Genomic DNA, 18,189 nt, shown 5'->3' with positions numbered 1-18,189 from the left:
TGTAGGAACCTTTTATGGTCCACACTGTCAGAAGTCATACTAGTCATACTAGGCATAAGTGGGATAGGTCACGGAAGAGGCAGACAGAGCAAGCTGGGCTGGGCGGTTGAGGACAGATATGTGATGACAGATGAGAAGAAATGTGAACCTTTTAGAATATGGCTGAGGAAGAGGGATACATTTCTTGGCAAACTGTAGACTTTTCCCCACTTAGATTTCAAGGGCTGTTTTTTACATCCTGATCTTCAGAAGTCCTTAGTTCTTGAGAATCCATCATCCTCGGGCAACCCTAGAAACATATCCCTCTCCCCATTAACCCACAAAGAATGAGGCCTGCATTTGAACTGAGAAGAATTTAGGGCCATTCTTTACATACAGTTGAGCAACCTCATTCTCTACCTACTCAGTGGGGCCAAATCTACGGAGGAAACACATAACTCAAACACCTGACCACACATAATCTCACTCTCTAAACGGTTTTCAAGAAAAAGAAAAATTAGGACATTAATATGAGTCAAACAGATAGGATGCAGGTATTAACTATTAATCACTCAATGCTTCAATATGGCACAGCCACATCTCCATCAGCCAACCTGGCAGAGCTCCCAGATACCTACCAATAAGTACCAGCACCTTGTGATGTTAGCTCCATGCCATCCACTGAATTGTAGCTATCATCATCCATGATCTTGGAAAGACCAAAATCTGTAATTTTTATCTCTCCACATGCTGTACCATTTACTAAAAGAATATTACCTAAAAAGATAAAAATCTTCATGAATAAAAAGAGACTTTTATTAAGAGAAAAATCCAAGGTAATAACAGACAAGAGGAGACAACTGAACTCATAAACTCCTGCATGTGATACCAAACATCTTAAATCCCAAGAATAAAATAAACTGGGCTCTAAATGTTGGGGGAAGAGTCCTCAGTGTCTGGCTGCAACCTTCTATTTTCCAAGAACCACCTGCTTAATGTGCCAAAACCACCACTATGAGCAGTGGAAATAATTATAACTTGCCAAAGTTAAATAGCACTTGTACAGTTGGTCAGAAATGGTGGGAAAGGTTCATCTCAACTTTCAGTAAGGCTCTCTAAAACCACTCACTGTGTTTAGAACATTAGTTTTGGGAGGAAAAAAATCAAAGAAAACTTACAAGGGAATCAAAGGTAGTACCACAGTGCCACCTACAGCTCCTAAGGCAGGAAAATGTGTTAAATTCAGTGATGGAAAATCCAATCACACAATGGCCATCTTTTTTAATTAAATCACTTCACTGACATGGACTTTTTTTAGTCATGTGAACTGTATTAGAACAGTGAAGAGTACTGAATAGCAAAAGTTAATATGCAGCTACCAGAACAGGAAAGCAAACTTAACAACTGTGCCACACCAGGGGGTACATGGGAACCACCTTCCTCACACCAACACTGAGCAGGTTACAGCAGTCCACAGGGAACGCCACACGTGCATCATTGAAAATTAAGAGGTACGAAGTCCAACTGCCCTCTACTTTTTCCTGATGACTATCCAAGTTAGATAGTAACCAGACAAAAAGATGGAAAACTCTGCGTGGAATTTGATAAAACAGGAGATATATGTGCAAACTAAGTCGTCAATTTTTGAGCACTTATCAAAGAGATCTGGAGTGGAGGAACTGCTATGCAGTGTGAGTAATGGGGAAAACAGAGTGGAGCCTGCCAGAACAGTCCTTTCTTAATCGGACTGACATCATGAGTTGTCCTGGCTCTAAACACGGGGCATTGTTTCTCCAGAGCATTTAATACAACCCGCCCTCCCAACCCACCACTGGTGGCCAGGGCTGTTTCGTTCCCACACCTACTCAAGCAATCTAAAGTCAGATGGCTTTAGGCCTTCTTGGCTCCTGCCAAATTCTCTCACTTTATAAAATTAAAAGTCACTTATGAGACCAACGAAAAGCCACCAATATTGTCTCTTCAAAGTTAGACATACCTGGTTTGAGGTCATAGTGTATGATGGGAGGTTTTATTTCATTTAAGTACTTTAAAGCATTCACAATCTGCATGATAATGGATCGAGCCTCTTTCTCCGACATTAATTTGTGCTGTTTCAGGTAGAAGTCCAGATCATTCCCCTCACAGTATTCTAATACCGTACAAAACCTAAAGACAAATAAACCAACATTTGACCATGAGACAAGAGCAAGCAGATTAAGACTAACTAAATCAGCCCCAGTGAAAACTTCAGGTAATTAGCTTCTCACTCCTTTCTTTGTTACCTAAAATACTCTTCTATTCTTTATTCAGTCTCAGCTACTTCAGTGGGCACAGGAAGAAAACGGCTTACTCTCTTGATGAAGGGCTTCCACACCCCCCACACTGGAATCCATTGTGCTGAAGCCAATGCGTGGCACACCCCAGCTGTGTACCCAGCTGTATTTAGGGTGGGTACCTTTTTGGAAGGGTCTCCTTTACATATCCATGCCATGTTCCATTTCTAAACAAGCATACTGTGATCAAGTACACAGTTCTCACTACAAACATTTTCTATGACTCTTGAGCACTGACAGTGAGGGAAAAATCTCAATTTGCCTAGGCCCCCAAAACTAGTTGCATACCATGCCTCCTGGCAGTTTGACACAATACTGTACTACAGTTTCTCTTTGCTAAGCACAAGGAATAAAAGGGCTTTTTAAATTACAGTATCTATGGTTCTAACAAATGTGTAGTTACATAGTATGGCTTTTCTTTCTTCACTTATATCAATACATTAAACAGACCCAGATTTAAAACTGCATTACCATTCCTGCCATTAAGGGTCATGTGTCTATCTTCCAAGGCAGTTAGAAACTGAAGCATTTGAGTATTTCTGAAAGATGAACACTTTTTAAACTATTCAAAGCTGTGACAACATAGGTGTTATCATCCAGAGTCTAACCAGGAAATAAAAAGCATTTGAGTATTTCAAACACAGGCTTTAATTCAGGGAACTGAACACACAGACGATGAAAGATCTGAGAAGACAACCGGCCAGTGAGACAACCCAGAGATCATCTAGAGCAGGAAGTCATTTGCACCCCAGGGCCAGAGGGCCAGAGGGAGGAGATGGTGCAACCAGAACCGAGAGGTCACCAAGGGCAGCTGGAACCGCAGTGAAGGGGGTGTGTCCTCTCCACCCATGACATCTGTCTCCCCACTGACTGAATCTAACTGAACAGGAACTGACACAGGAGCCTGGTAAACACAGCCTGCAAGGGCCAATTCACCTAAGGTGCAGAAGAGGAGGATGAGGAGCAGACCTGGGAGCAAACAAACTCAGGACTAGCACTATGGGCCTCTAGGCAATGAGACCTTCCAAATGAACTTCAGTGAGATGTGGACAGACACGGTCCCACAGAGTCCCTAACTGACAACAGCTTTATGATGCTTATGAAACACACTCACGTGTGCTAGCACCCTATTTGAGAATGTCTGAATTTACAGATTCTCTGATCTGAGACACCAAAATCTGAGATACAGATTCTTGTGCTAAATGAATCTATTCTTTGACCCAAATGCAAGCTGAAAATAAAATCTCACTTTTCATACTCAAACAACTCACAGAGAACTTTCTAAAATGATGATCTGACAGTGTTGATGAAAACTCATCATACATACAACAGGAAGAACAAAAATCAAGAACAAAAACTCATTCTGTGCTCTGTGTTCATAGCACAGAATGAACTCAATTTCTCAGGTTAGTTAAAAGTATGTATATAATTCAAAAGAACAGATAATCTAAATCATTATATTCACCTTTAAAGTAGTTTTCATAATTACATTGGGGTGGACGGGTGCTACCTAGTGTTCAAGGAATTTACTTCAAGCAAAACAAGTAAGTCACCTGGGGAGACATGCTCTCTACACCTAGGTATTTTTCTGAACCCCACTCCATGCCACACACATGGCTATGCCTGATTCAATGGCCACTCTACTGTAAAAGAGAAATCCCAGGGTGGATGAATGATAGTTCATGTTCCCAAAGGTAATTATGATCTCCTTTTGGGGTCATTTTAAAATATGGGCTGGTTCTCTGTGTAGCAATCTCTGTGACAGCTGCTACATGAAACAGGCCAAAACTCCTGGAATTACACAGGGAGGCTAGGAGGAACACCTGCACACCAGACCCAGTTCAGTTCTCCTGACTCGGTTCAGACTCCTACAGAGAAAATGTTTCCAAATGTTGAAATATTTCTCAACTCCTGCATACACCTGGAAGTGGCAGAGCTTATCTATACCTGGTAATTAAATACAACAATACCTAAGTATTATAATTTCTGGTCCTCAAATCTGTACCTACAAAATAAGAAGGCTGGACAGAGGTCCTTTCCCATTCCAACATCCTATAAGCCTATGAACCTGTATTTCAACATGGAGCACTGGGCAATGCCTTCATGAATTTATGCCATATTCATTCTCATTCCATGATAAAATCACATCTCTGGTACCTCCTTAAAAGTCCTGTCAGTGTTCACCAGTTGCCAGGGTGGGGCAGAGACTCTATTAAACGGTCCACACTCACTGGTACATGGAAGTGGTATGCTGGCACCAATCTGTACCAGATTCTGACAGTTGATAGTTAAATTTTCAGAAATGTTGTGAGCTGGTTATTAAGCCATTCACAGAATGAATGGATAAACAAAAAGTGTTATCTCCATACAATGAAATATATCTGATGATAAAAGAAGTTCTAATACACGCTATGACAAAGATAAATCTTGAAAAAACATCATGCTAAATGACAAAAGTCTACATATGTATGATCCATTCATATGAAAGTCTAGAATAATAACTACAGAGACAAGAAGTGGATTAGTGGCTGCGTAGGGCTGAGGGTAGAAGGTGGAGAAACAGGAAGACGACAGCAAAAGGTATGGAATTTCTTTCCAAGGGGCTAAGAAGGTTCTAAAATGGACTCTGAAGATGGTAGTGCATATCTCTGAATACACTAAAAACCACAGAATTGACTGTATACTTTAATACAGCGATTTTCAACCAGTGTGCCACAAGGATTTTTAAAACATGCCATACCTGATGACTATATAGTCGGGGGCACTGACCTCTTTCCCCTTTGTCAAATAAAAAAATGACAACAGCCAACACAACAACAGCTGTCCAGTATGAATCAAAATGATATATAAATTTTCTTGTCAGATAAGCACAAAAATATATTTTTTGATGTTCCACAGAATTTTAATAATTACTTTATGTATGCCACGAGATTTAAAAAAAGGTTGAAAATCACTGCTTTAAAAATGCAAACTATGGTATATAAGTTATATCTCAGTAGAGCTGTTTTATATTTTTAATTGATAGACTGAAATTGGATGTGTTGAGAGTTATTTATACCACAGAAATCAGCAAATACCACAAATCAGTCCCACTCCTCTACCCACAAGCTGAAAGTTAAACATTTATCAGCACTAAATGCACCCACTCTGTGGCCAAGAGATGACTTGCCGGCCCAGTTCTGAATTTACATATGATTATTTGCCCATAAATATATATATTTGGTTCCCTCAAAGAGTTTTTCCTGGATCCAGACATAAATGTTATCCCATGAGTAGTCAACACACGACTAGTATTAATTAATTACTAAGCTGAAGTGGTACAGCACTTACGAGTCAGTGTCCAGTGAAAAGTAATCGTACAACTTAACTATTCTGGGATGATCCAGTTCTTTGTGAATCCGGTATTCCCTACATGCATGCCTGTAAACAAAATGGAAAATTAACATCTCGTATTCTGGCCTTTTAGAACCCATCAAGGATACTCCTACATATTCTCGTATTTCTCTGTTGTTTCCACCTACTCATTTCACTCCTTCCATTCAGATCCATCTGGTTCCCTTATCTTTCTTTCTTTCTTTTTTTTTTTTTAAGATTTCATTCATTTTCAGACAGAGGGGAAGGGAAGGAGAAAGACAGGGAAACATCAACGTGTGGTTGTCTCTTGCGCTCCCCACATCGGGGAGCCTGACCTGCAACCCAGGCATGTGCCCTGATTGGGAATCGAACCAGCGACCCTCTGTTTTGCAGTCTAGCGCTCAATCCACTGAGCCACACCAGCCAGGGTCCCTTATTTTTTTTCAACCTATATTCTCTACTAGTATCTAGCAAGCTGTTGAGAAAATAGTAGGTGTTCAAATATTAGTTAAATGAATAAATTTTATCCTTTTCCAGTTCACTCTGAGACAATCTCCCCTCTTTTATATTTATAGTCAAATATTAGAGCTTTAAAAATTATAAAGACAGCTCCCAATTAACTAATAAAGGTGATCATTCATATCTATGTTTATATCCAGGTGTTACATCAAGGACATTAATTAGCATATAAATTCCTTGGGTAAAAGGATTACTGGTTATATAGGGCAATTAGCAGTGAATTGTATTTATTTTATTTTTTTAATTATTGATTTTTAGAGAGAGAGTGTTTTGTTGTTCCACTCATTTATGCATTAATTCATTGATTCGTATATGTGCCCTGACTGGGAATCAAACTTGCACCCTGGGCGCATCAGGATAATGCTTTAGCCAGCTGAGATATCCCAGGACTTGTATTTGTTTCTAACTCTTACTCCTTACAAAAAGAATTTATTTAAAGGGCTATCACCTTTATTTTCTTCTAAGAAAATGTGAGAATGTTACAATTTTTTTTAGTACTTGTCCAATTTAGAAGCATTTAATAAAATTAGGAACAGAAGTGTACTATATATTAGGACAGTCATATACTAAATTTTAAAATAATAGTACATATTTATACAATATAATTATCAATAATTTTAGAAGTATTTAGTTCTTATTTACAAAGAGCAATAGGAAATGATTATATTTCACGTAACCTAGCACCATTTAGTTTGCGACATTCTGTTATAAGGCAAAAGTCATTAAAAAAAAAAACTTTCCATAGCATGGTAAAATAAAGCTAAAAGAAGAAGAGTTCTCTGAAATGGGTGTATTTTAGCATATCAAAAATATACAGAAAAGTACTCAACTAACAAAAAGCTAAGAAAACAATTGGGAAGGGGGAGAGAAATCAAAAAGCAATTAAATGTATTTTCCCCAATAGAAACTTTATTTGACTAGGCTTATTTTTGTAAAGATTTTATTTATTTCTACAGACAGGGAAGGAAAAGAGAGAGAGAGGGAAGAAACATCAATGTGTGGTTGCCTCTCACATGCCCCCCACTGGGGACCTGGTCCACAATCCAGGCATGTGCCCTGAGTGGGAGTCAAACTGGTGATCCTTTGGTTCACAGGCCTGTGCTCAATCCACTGAGCCACACCAGTCAGAGGTGACTAGGCTTATTTTTCAAGGTGCCACTTCTGGCAATTTCTGCTTCTTCTGATGCTTCATTTCATCATTTTTATGTCTTTCTGAAAAGCAAGTCTTGCCACATCTAGAGTAGTATCAAAAACCCATGCTACACTGGGACCAAGAAATCTGGCTTCGAATCTGGGCTTTGTGAGCCCACCTCCCTGGGCTTTACCATCACTGTACTGGATTGGCAGTTTTAAAGGGGGCTCACACTGGAGATCCTCGCCTCTGGAGCCCCTATGGAAATGCTAAGCAAAGAAAGGCAGCTTTGGCCCAACCCAACTCCCACCACATTCCACCAAAGTAGCTCCACGTTTATCTTTTTTCACATTTCATTTGGTAAAATAAAGGTGATGCTGCTTTAAAAAAACAAGTTTAGAAACCTATGAACTAAATAAATAGATAACTTTCAAGTCATTTTTCGCTCTAGCACGCTAAAACCCACAGTTTCCTGCACTCTTGCTTTAACATTTGATTTTGTGCATTTCAGAATAGAGATCAATTTCTCTGTTAAGTTACAGAAAACAGAAAACTAAAGGAAGCACAAATTAAGAATGAAAGGAAGTATCATTCAAACTTCTCCCCGACTCGGGGAATCTGCTGTGCATCACTGAGAGCACTCCCTCAAGCTTCTCAGGCTCCATCAGGCAAGGCAGCTGCCCTGCCACGCCCTCACACGTGCACTTAGCACCCAAGGAGAAAACGCACTGTAAATACAGAGACTTCACTGAGAATCTGGAAGAAACTCATCCACTCCAGTGTTAACGTCTTTGACTTTCTTACAAGTAGAATCTATATTTAAGACTTTCAAAATGATGTTATCCTAGAAGATTAGAAAAGAGTATCATACGAGAGTATATAAAACACAATTACTTCTGCAGAAAGCTTTATATGAAATCTTCCTACTGTATAGTTTGTAATATATTATTTTGGAGAGTCAAAGAAACCTAGTAATACCTATTAATGCTTTAATAATACAAAAGTAAAATAATCAGTTTACTTTTTGTTTGTGGGGTAAGGAGGAGAATAAAGAAAGTACAGAACAGCACTCAAAACTAAACAAAACAACAGCCTTTTATTTTTTTTGACTTTCTCTTCTTTAAAAAAAAAATCTTGATTCCAGATGGGACTAGAAAGTCATCCACATGAAAGTAAAAGCAATCAAAAGACCTTAACTTCGCATAGTTAGAGTAGCATTTTCATATTTATAATGTTTTAACACTAAAGTATATTACTTTTTAGTTTAATACTGAATTTTAAAAACACATGTATTATATTTTTCCATTACCATTTAGTCCCCTTATACCCCCTGCCCCAGCAATCACCAACACTGAATTTTTAAAGCACTCTCTAAAATCTGTTATATGCTTAATTTAAACCTCTTTAAGTCAAAGAAGTTAATAGCATTTTGCTAATTCATTATTATCTGAAGGCTAAAATTCATCAATACGATTTCATATCACTTAGCAAGAAAAAAATCTTTCAAATAAAAGGTGGAAGTGCTTAAAAATTTCCCCCACAAGGATGAATGGATATCATAACAACTTTGCACACCCCCTCCCCAGTGTCAATTTGGAAATGGCCTCTACCCAGATGGCCCCACAGAGGTAGATACTCAGGCACACCGATTCCCACCCCGAGTGAGAAAATAGAGTAGGAAGGCACCACCAAGAGCCTTAGCTGGGTTGGTAAAGAGCTCGGAAACACGAGACAATCCCCTCCACTTGCTTTCCGACTCTCTGGTACAGAAATGTGAGAAAGCCAACCAATTCATATCCACAAGGACTCGCCCAATGTGTCAAGGAGGTGTAGTTCTGGCTTCAAGACCTCACTGTTCAAAACACTGGGGTGTGAACACCCACTGGAGTTTTCTTTAAGGTCGGCCTAAAAGCTGGATAATGAGACTAGGCAAAATGTGTACAGACCCTGGCACAGGAACTATCTTCTTTGGAAGATAGTCTTGGTTGACCTCTTGGTCTTGGTCGACCAAGGCTGATCCCTTATAGAGTCAACTATTTAGAGTGGTCAGTGCATACACAAGTTACACAAGCTCCAAGGATAGCTGGAGGGCATTTTTAAAGAGAAGCGTATACTGTTCCAACACTCAGGGACACTCTGAAAGTCTCAATGTAATGGGGACATTTCTCATTTATAACTAGTCAGAACAACATGTGGTTCCCTTCTCTGAAATGCTCCTGGCATTCACTGCAGCCTGCCATTACTCCTGCACGTCAAGTGACTGGAATGTACTTATAATAACGTAACTGCGCCTCAGAAGCATCTGGACTGCAGCTGCCTGTCATGTAAGGTACACATGCAGGATGCCATGCATAAACCACATATCCCTTTTCCCACCTCTGCTACGCCCTATTTCTCTTAATACCAAACGCACACTCTGTTCCCCAGGGCCGAGAGCCACTGCTAACCTGCATGGATCAGGAAGAGTGGCTGGATCCCTGATGACCAATAGGTATAAAGTAAAAGTTGCCTTGGTCCATGTGCCAAGAAGTGGTTGATGATGTAGAAATGTTTATTTTCCCCTTGAGATTTAGAAATCAACTAAAAGTCTACTTCAAAGTCTACTATTTTTTCCCTTCCAAAGAACAATTTATAAGATAACCACCAAAACTGCTTTTGGAGAAAGGAAGTAGGTTCTTCATATCAAAAGAGGCCATCTCCTCCTTTCGGGGAGGACCAAGAACACTGAAGACCAAGAACCCTGAGACAGGGCAAACTGTGCCAGGGGAGGTGAGCACAGCACTGAGGAGCTGAACAAGTCAAACAAGTACCACTGAGACATACCAGGCCCCCTCACCAACTATCTGCCTCCTCCATAAAGAAATGACTGCAGCAGCTTAGAAAGCCCCACCAGGTGCTTCCCAGGATCCACAGACCACTAAAGACACCCTCCTCTGATTTCTACAAACAAGCAAAAAACAATTTCTGAGGCTTTGTTTACTATAGCCAATGGAAGGAAAGGTTAAGAGCATGGGTTTTGGATTAAGGGAAATCTGGATTTAAATACCAGCCCAGCCATTTCTTAGCTATTTCTCAAATTCTCTAAGTACCAATTTCCTCAATAGTAAGACGGAAAGTTGACTCTTTTAGGACAGTTATGAGGATTAAATGAAACAACAATGCATGTAAAGCTCCTAACACAATGCTCAAACTCAAGCTATAATTACTAGATTTTGACAAATCAGACAATCTAGTATCACTTACTTGTGGTAATTCTCCTTTTTTTCATCTCTCCAGTTTTTATTTAACTGGTGAATTTTCACAGCTACATATCTTTGTTCTGTTAGGTCAAATGCCTATAAAAAAAGGAATAAATTATATTCTAGATAAATGCTAACAAGAATTACAGGTGACTAATTTGAAGCTTCTATTTAACAAGTCAATATATTCAAAATCCAAAATGCATTACTAAATAAAACAGCAGCAGAAAACAACACATCACATACTTGCTTTAGAGTAGAAACCGTCTTCCTGAAACTTGTGATCAGACAAAGGTCTCCAGACACACTGGCACCAAGGGGTTTAGGAAATAAAACCAAGCACGCACCACAAACAGAAAGACAGCCCATGTCTTCACAGCCACTTCCAAATAATTCTCTTTCTGGACATCATTTACCCTATTTGAGACTTTTCTCCCTTAGGTTGTCTCTTGTCCCTCACCTGACACTGGGACTTGACATGCTTCAAAGACAAGTCCTGCCACTTTTGAAATGCTGGGGATACAGACTGCCTTCTTGAGAAATCACCCCTCAGGATGCACTTCTTTGCTACATTTGTTTAGAAAATAACTCTGTGATTTGTCACACTGTGTTGATTAAAACAGAAACAAAACTAAATCCCTGCCTTTAATCCCTCTCCTATATGCTGGCTGAGTAAATAAAAAGCAGTTTCTGGTCCCAACAGTGTCTGAAGGTAGTCTCACCAAGCCACTTCTCCGGCACTGTCCCAACAAAGGGACATGCTTTCCTCAAAGACTACCTCTGTTGGCAAATCCAGCATCAGCTAGGTCCTCTATCATGGGAATAATGTTGGGTGTAAATCATCTGATAAAATAGCATTTTTATACAACAGATGATTTCTCCCACACAAAAGAATTTATGAGGAATTCCTTTAGAATAGTTTCTCTTAGTTTTTAAAGTCAAGATTTAAAAAAATTTAGTACATCAGTTCCAACATTATTTACCACCCATCTGCTAGTTTCCACATATGTGTGAACACATAAAGGCCACAGGCGCAGACACGCTGTCCACGAACGGTCATAGCTGCTCTATAGGTCTTTTAAAATGTAAGCTGCCTCCAGGTAAGTGCTGCATTCAAGAGATGGCTTCTTATAAAAGAAACTTCAAATTTACACTGAATATAAACCAGTATTTTTTAAAATATAAAAACCACTCCATTCAAACAAAGTATCTTATTTCACAGAAATGGAAACTTTTAAACTCTATTTTTCCTACAGTTTGAAGTCCACCAAGCATGTACACCATCATGGCTTTAAGAGCAGAGAACCATTTCAAGTCTTTAAAAGCCATATTAAATACCATTTCATTTATAAGAACACTAATGATATTTTAAGTATCATTTTTCTCCACATTTTTTAACCCAAGGCACTGTGATCCACCTCTGATTTAAGAAAGGCTTTTGGTGAGTGAAGAACAGCAAAACCCACCCCAAACAAACAAACATAAAAAATAACCTACATTAAACATATGTATCATTGTAAGCAGCATGTAGATTTCACAAATGTTAAAATGCTTGAAGAATACATAAGGAAAAAAACAAGATAAAGAAAACACTAGTAAATGGGAAGGAAGTTCCAATAACCAATTTTGATGATTTAAAGAAAAGGAATAGTCCCAATTCTGGGTACATCACCAAAAGAACTGAAAGATTACTGTATTTTTTGGATCATAAGATGCATCTAGGTTTTAGGGGAGGAAAATAGAAAAAAATTTTTGAAGCAAAAAATGTAGTAAAATATTTAATAACATAAATAATATTTCATCAATGTAGATGTAAAGCTACATTCAGACTATAAGACGCACCCCCTGATCCTCCCAAATTGGGGGGGGGGGGGACGGAGCGGAGAGGAAAGTGCATTTTACAGTCCGAAAAATATGGTATCTGCACCATGTTCAAAGCTGTACTATTCACAACAGACAAGACAAAGCAACCCAAATGTCTACTGGCAGCCGAATGGGTAAAGAAAATTTGGTAGATATATAGAATGGATGCTATTCGGCCTTAAAAAAGAGGAAATCCTGTCATATGCTTCAACAGCAATGAACTCTTTTTAAAAAACTATTTACTTTTAGAGAGAGAAAATGGGAGAAAGAAAAACATTAATGTGAGAGAAAAACATCAATCAATTGCCTCGCGAATGCCCAACCAGGGACCTGGCCCACAACCCAGGCATGTGCCCTGACCAGGAATATAACCAGTAACCTTTCACTTTGTGAGACAATGCCCAACCCACTGAGCCATACCAGTCAAGGAGAACTTTGAGGACACTATGCTAAGTGAAATAAGCCAGTCACAAAAACACAAACACTGTGATTCCACTTATGTGCTGTATCTGAAGTAGCCAATTTCAAAGAAACAGAAAGAACTACAGTTACAAAGGATGGGAAGGGAGGAAAAGAAGAACTGTTGATAACCATTAGAGTTTTGGTTCTGTGACATGAAAGAATTCTGGCATCTGTTTCACAGTAACATGAACATACCCAACACACTTAACTATTCACTTAAAAATGGTTACAATGGTAAATTTTATGTTTTTTTATAATACAAAATAACCAAATATAAACTAAGCATATGATTCAAGAATGAAAACAAATAAAAACAAAGAAAGTAGAAGGAAGAAAGGATTCAAAGCAAAAGTTAATAGAAAGCAAATCAAACAACAGATCTGATCAACAAAACAAAGTTGATTCTTAACAGGGAAAAAAAACACTGACTAATCTCTGACCTACTAGTCAAGAAGAGGAATAACAATAACTAAGGAATGGACGATATTTTTAAATCAAGATGAAATATAAAAGATTTCCAGAAAAAAATTACACTACCAAAACCGACTTTAGAAGAAAATCTGACTGGATCAGGATTTTTGGAGGGAAGTGAAAAGGTGATCAAACAGTTTTCTCTAAAATGATACCAACCCAGGTGATTATGAGTCAGCTCTGAGAAACTTTCAGGAAGCTAACAATTCCCATGTAATGAAATTCTAGTCACTCTAGGATGACCATGATATCAAAGCTAGACAATGCTGCTTGCATTCAAAAGATGAGTATGGGTCAGTACCACTTATAAACACAGATAAAAAATAGAAATAAAATACTAGAAAATCAAGACTTCCCACCAAGATGGAGGCATAGGTAGACACACTGCCTCCTTGCACAACTGAAATTAAGGACAACAAAAATTTAGAAACAGAAAAACTACCAGAACTGACAGAAAATTGAACTATACGAAAGTCCAACAACCATTCATGCAGAATGGAAAGAGGGGTAGAGTTGGTGGCCAGCAGAGATGGGTCACAGCAGGAAAAAGCAGTGGCTGGCGAACCCCAGGCAGGGGGTGGCAATGAGCAGACCCAGAGAGGTACGCAAGGTGGCTGGCTGACTGTGGTCACACATTTGTGCACAGATAAACCAGACAAAAACAAGCAGTGAGACAGACCGAGCAACTCTGGGCCCCAGCGCCGGGAAATAAAGCTTAAAACCACAAACTGAAAACACATTATGGGGGCTGAAGTGCCAGGAGAAACTTCCAGCCTCACAGGAGAGTTTGTTGCAGAGACCCACAGGGTCCTAGAACATACACAAGCCCACCCACCCAGGAACCAGCAGCAGAAGGGCCCAATTTGCTAGTGGGAAGCGGCAGAAGGGACTGAAATCCAAGAGAGAGGAGAGCAAGTGCCATTGTTCCCTCTCTGACCCCGCCCCCAGGTATAGGGTCACAACCCAGCTACCCAGTTGCCCTACCCTGAACACCTAAGGCTCCACCCCTCACTACATAACAGACGCAATCAGACGCGCCCCCCGCCCCCCAAGAGGCTCAAACAGAAGAACAGATAAAAGCCCCAGAGCCAATACTTTTAAGCGACCAAGAGATAGCCAAACTATCAGAGGCACCATTAAAGCACTAGTGATCAGGATGCTCACAGAATTGGGTGACTTTGGTCACGAATTAGATGAAAAAATGAAGGCTACACTAAGTGAAATGAAGCAAAATGCACAATGAACCAATAGTGATGGAAAAGAAACTGGGAATCAAATCAAGGGAGTGGACCAGAAGAAAGAAAGAAAGAAACAAACAAACAAAAGAATAAAGAAACAAGAATTCAAAAAAAAAAGAGGAGAGGCTTAGGAACCTCCAGGACATTTTAAACATTCCAACATCCGAATCGTAGGGGTACCAGAAGGGGGAGAGGAAGACCAACAAGTGGAAAAGTTATCTGAACAAATAATAAAGGAGAACTTCCCCAATCTGGCAAAGGAAATACACTTCCAGGAAGTCCAGGAGCTCAGAGAGTCCCAAAGAAGGTGGACCCAAGAAGGAGCACACCATAATTACATTACCCAAAATTAAAATGAAGGAGAGAATCCTAGAAGCAGCAAGAGATAAGGGGACAGTCATCTACAAAGGAGTTCCCATCAGACTGTCAGCTGATTTCTCAAAAGAGACCTTACAGGCAAGAAGGGGCTGGAAAGAAGTATTCCAAGTCATGAAAGGCATGGACCTACAACCAAGACTGCTCTATCCAGCAAAGCTTCTATTTAGAATGGAAGGACAGATAAAGTGCTTCCCAGATAAGGTAAGTTAAAGGAGTTCATCATCACCAAGCCTTTATTATATGAAATGGTAAAAGGGACTTATCTAAGAAAAAGAAGATAAAAAATATGAACAGTGAAAGGACAGAAAACTCATAATTATTAACAACCACATCCAAAACTAAAGCATACTAAGCAAACAACCAGAACAGGAACAGAACCACAGAAATGGAGATCACATGGAGGGTTAGCAACAGGGGAGTGGGAGAAGGAAAAGGGGGGGAAGGTACAGAGAATAAGTAGCAGAGACGGTAGGTAGAAAATAGGGGGGAAGGCAAGAATAGTATGGGAAATGTAGAAGCTAAAGAACTTATGACAAGGACATGAACTAAAGGTGGGGAATGTGGGTGGGAGAGGGTGTGCAGAGTGGAAGGGAATGAAGAGGGGGAATAGGACAACTGGAATAGCATAATCATCAAAATATATTTAAAAAATACTAGAAAATCAAACCTAGCAGCATACTAAAAATATTACTTTAGCTCTAGAAATGGACAGCAATGATAGTTGCACAACATTGTGAATGTACTTAATACCACTGAATTGTACACTTAAGAATGGTTAATTAAAATTACAAACTTTATGTACATATTACCTCAAAAAACAGTAAAAAAGAGCAACCAGCAAAACTAGTTTTCACTGTTTTTTGTGAAGTGGAAACTAATTATTTTACACAAAAGATTAATTCATATAGGCATAAAACAAAACCCAATAGTGAAGGCTACCCCATAGAAAACAGGGAATTATCAAGGGCCATGCAGTAAAGATCACTTAAGAAATCAATTCAGCATTTAAAAGCCAGACACCAGGAACATCTAGAGAAATTTAAAGAGGCTGTGGCTGGTGAATATGTTATGGCTATGGCAGCTATATTTAAAACTGGCTGAATTTTACTCTAAGCCAGGACCCTCCTTCAAAATGCCAGTGCTACTCTGACATACAGGAGAACATCAAAAGCAGTCTTTCAAATAAGAATTAACTGTAACATATCTACTTCGTTAAAAACAAATTCTTATGAGAATAAAAATAATACATACACATTGCTAGCAAATGTAGTTAACTGAAAGTGCAGAACAAGAATAAAAATCACCATAATTCCACTGCCCAGAAATTAGTGTTTTTCCTCCCTGTTTAAAAAAAATCTATAATTATTTAGTTTTCAAACTTGAAAACAGGGTAAACTCTTGTATCCTGCTTAGTGACTGAAGTTTATTAAAAACAGTTCTTAAAAGTTTTGAATTTCAACCAGTAGATACCGATCCACAGATATCATTATTCTAAATGTTCCCTCAGCTGTTAATAACCAGTAACTTAACCCTTAATCTCTGTAGCTGCTCCTCATACTTACCTTATAAACTTCACTGAAACCTCCTCTACCCAAAAGATGTAACAACAAATATCTGTCATTTAGCGTTGGATGATCTTTAAATCTGTGGGAACAGGGAATACATAATATTCTGAGGTCAAGGATTACACAATCTTCCAAGTTTGCAAAATTTCCCCAAGTATTTAACATGTTACACACATTACCATAGCTGCTGCTGACAGTTGTGCACTCAAAGCCAATATAGCTAATTCTGAGCATAAAGACAGTTACAGAATTCAAAGATACTGCAGAGTTACCACGAACAGCATTAGCTGTAGAGCCATGAGACACAGGCGCCAGTCTCCACGCAGCCACAACCAGACCTGTGTCTTTGGTTGACCTCCCTCCCTGTAAACGTGTTGACAGCCCAGCTATCAAGTGAGGGGGGCAGACGACTACACTAGAGCAGAGATTTTCAAAGTGTTACTCACTTCCTCCAAACTATTCAAGAGCCACATCCTCCCACCATTACATAACTATATACAGTGAAATTACAGTATTTTACAAGGCTTTAAAAACAGATGTGATTAGAAAGTGAGTCACATGTTCTAGGTGCATTCATTTTTTTCTCCATAAGACAAAGTTTTCATGATATAACTATTTTCCCCTATAGGATACCACCTTGTTCTGTTTTCTAAGGCGACAAAGAAATAAGAGATTCTGGCAAAAATAACTTTAAAAATACTTCTATCTAGCCCCTAATCTTAAACAGCCCCACTACTAATCCTGAAATTATTTTGATTTTGAGTCAGCAGCATGCCGCTGGAGAGAGACAACATTACTGTATGACAATGAACTCTGGAATCAGACAGATCCAAGTTGAACTCTTTGTTTGGTCCACTAGTTAGTGGTCCCTGGTCAAGTTAACTGAATTTTTCCTAAGCATATTTCCAGATCTATTTATTGAAGATGATCTACTTCATCAGGTTACTGTGAAGATTACATGACAGAACACAGGGGCACTTAGCACTATGCCTGACAGAGAGAGTGCTCAGTAACAGCTGTTGCCTGGCACTTTACAGAAAGACAAGTCCATGGCTCACACAAGCCAAACAAAAATACACGACTTATAGCTATGTCAAAAAATGGTGTTTCAGATCCAAAGCACGTGGGAAGAAAGAGATTCGAGACAGAAGCCATTTCCCACTTGCTGTCTCCTTTTCACAGTTTCAGTCTCTTAAATGACTTATAAACAAAGGTGGACATTCATTTAAATCAGTACTGAACTTCATAGTCTTGCTTAAAATCTCAACAGCTGAATGGTCCTTAAAGGTCACTGAAAAAACAGATGGCATCTCAACTGAATAATATTTCCACAACAGCCCAATGTCACCAATTCTTCCCTTTGGTAAGGTTCTGTAGGGAAATGTGAGTACACAGTGTATCCCACCACACAAAGCTATAGTTCAAGTGACTGCTACTTGTATAAACATGTTATATGTACAGATAAATATTTACTATATAAATCTACCATGTTTACAATCATAATTTTGTTCATAGAACTGTATTACATACTCCAACAGAACCACATACACCATGAAATCAAGTTACCAAGTTTATTATTAAACAAAAATATCATTTCAGACCAGTGATTTTCAACTTTTTTAATCTCATGGCATACATAAACTAATTACTAAAATT

The 18,189-nt window shown here is 38.9% G+C and overlaps 1 protein-coding gene across 1 annotated transcript in view; it reads right to left on the bottom strand.

Annotated features, from left to right (window-relative positions):
* Window positions 1–18,189, bottom strand: part of TLK2 (tousled like kinase 2) — a 111,004-nt gene that overhangs the window by 8,149 nt on the left and 84,666 nt on the right. The window contains 5 exon segments of the mRNA XM_037163767.2: window positions 618–756; window positions 1,976–2,145; window positions 5,643–5,732; window positions 10,561–10,652; window positions 16,531–16,612. Of these exon segments, the coding sequence (XP_037019662.2) occupies window positions 618–756; window positions 1,976–2,145; window positions 5,643–5,732; window positions 10,561–10,652; window positions 16,531–16,612 (573 nt within the window).

The sequence above is a fragment of the Artibeus jamaicensis genome, unplaced genomic scaffold (assembly GCF_021234435.1).
Source record: "Artibeus jamaicensis isolate MK-2021 breed Jamaican fruit bat unplaced genomic scaffold, CSHL_Jam_final contig_1998, whole genome shotgun sequence".
Taxonomy (NCBI): Eukaryota; Metazoa; Chordata; class Mammalia; order Chiroptera; family Phyllostomidae; genus Artibeus; species Artibeus jamaicensis.
This window is presented reverse-complemented; position numbering and strand designations above follow the sequence as displayed.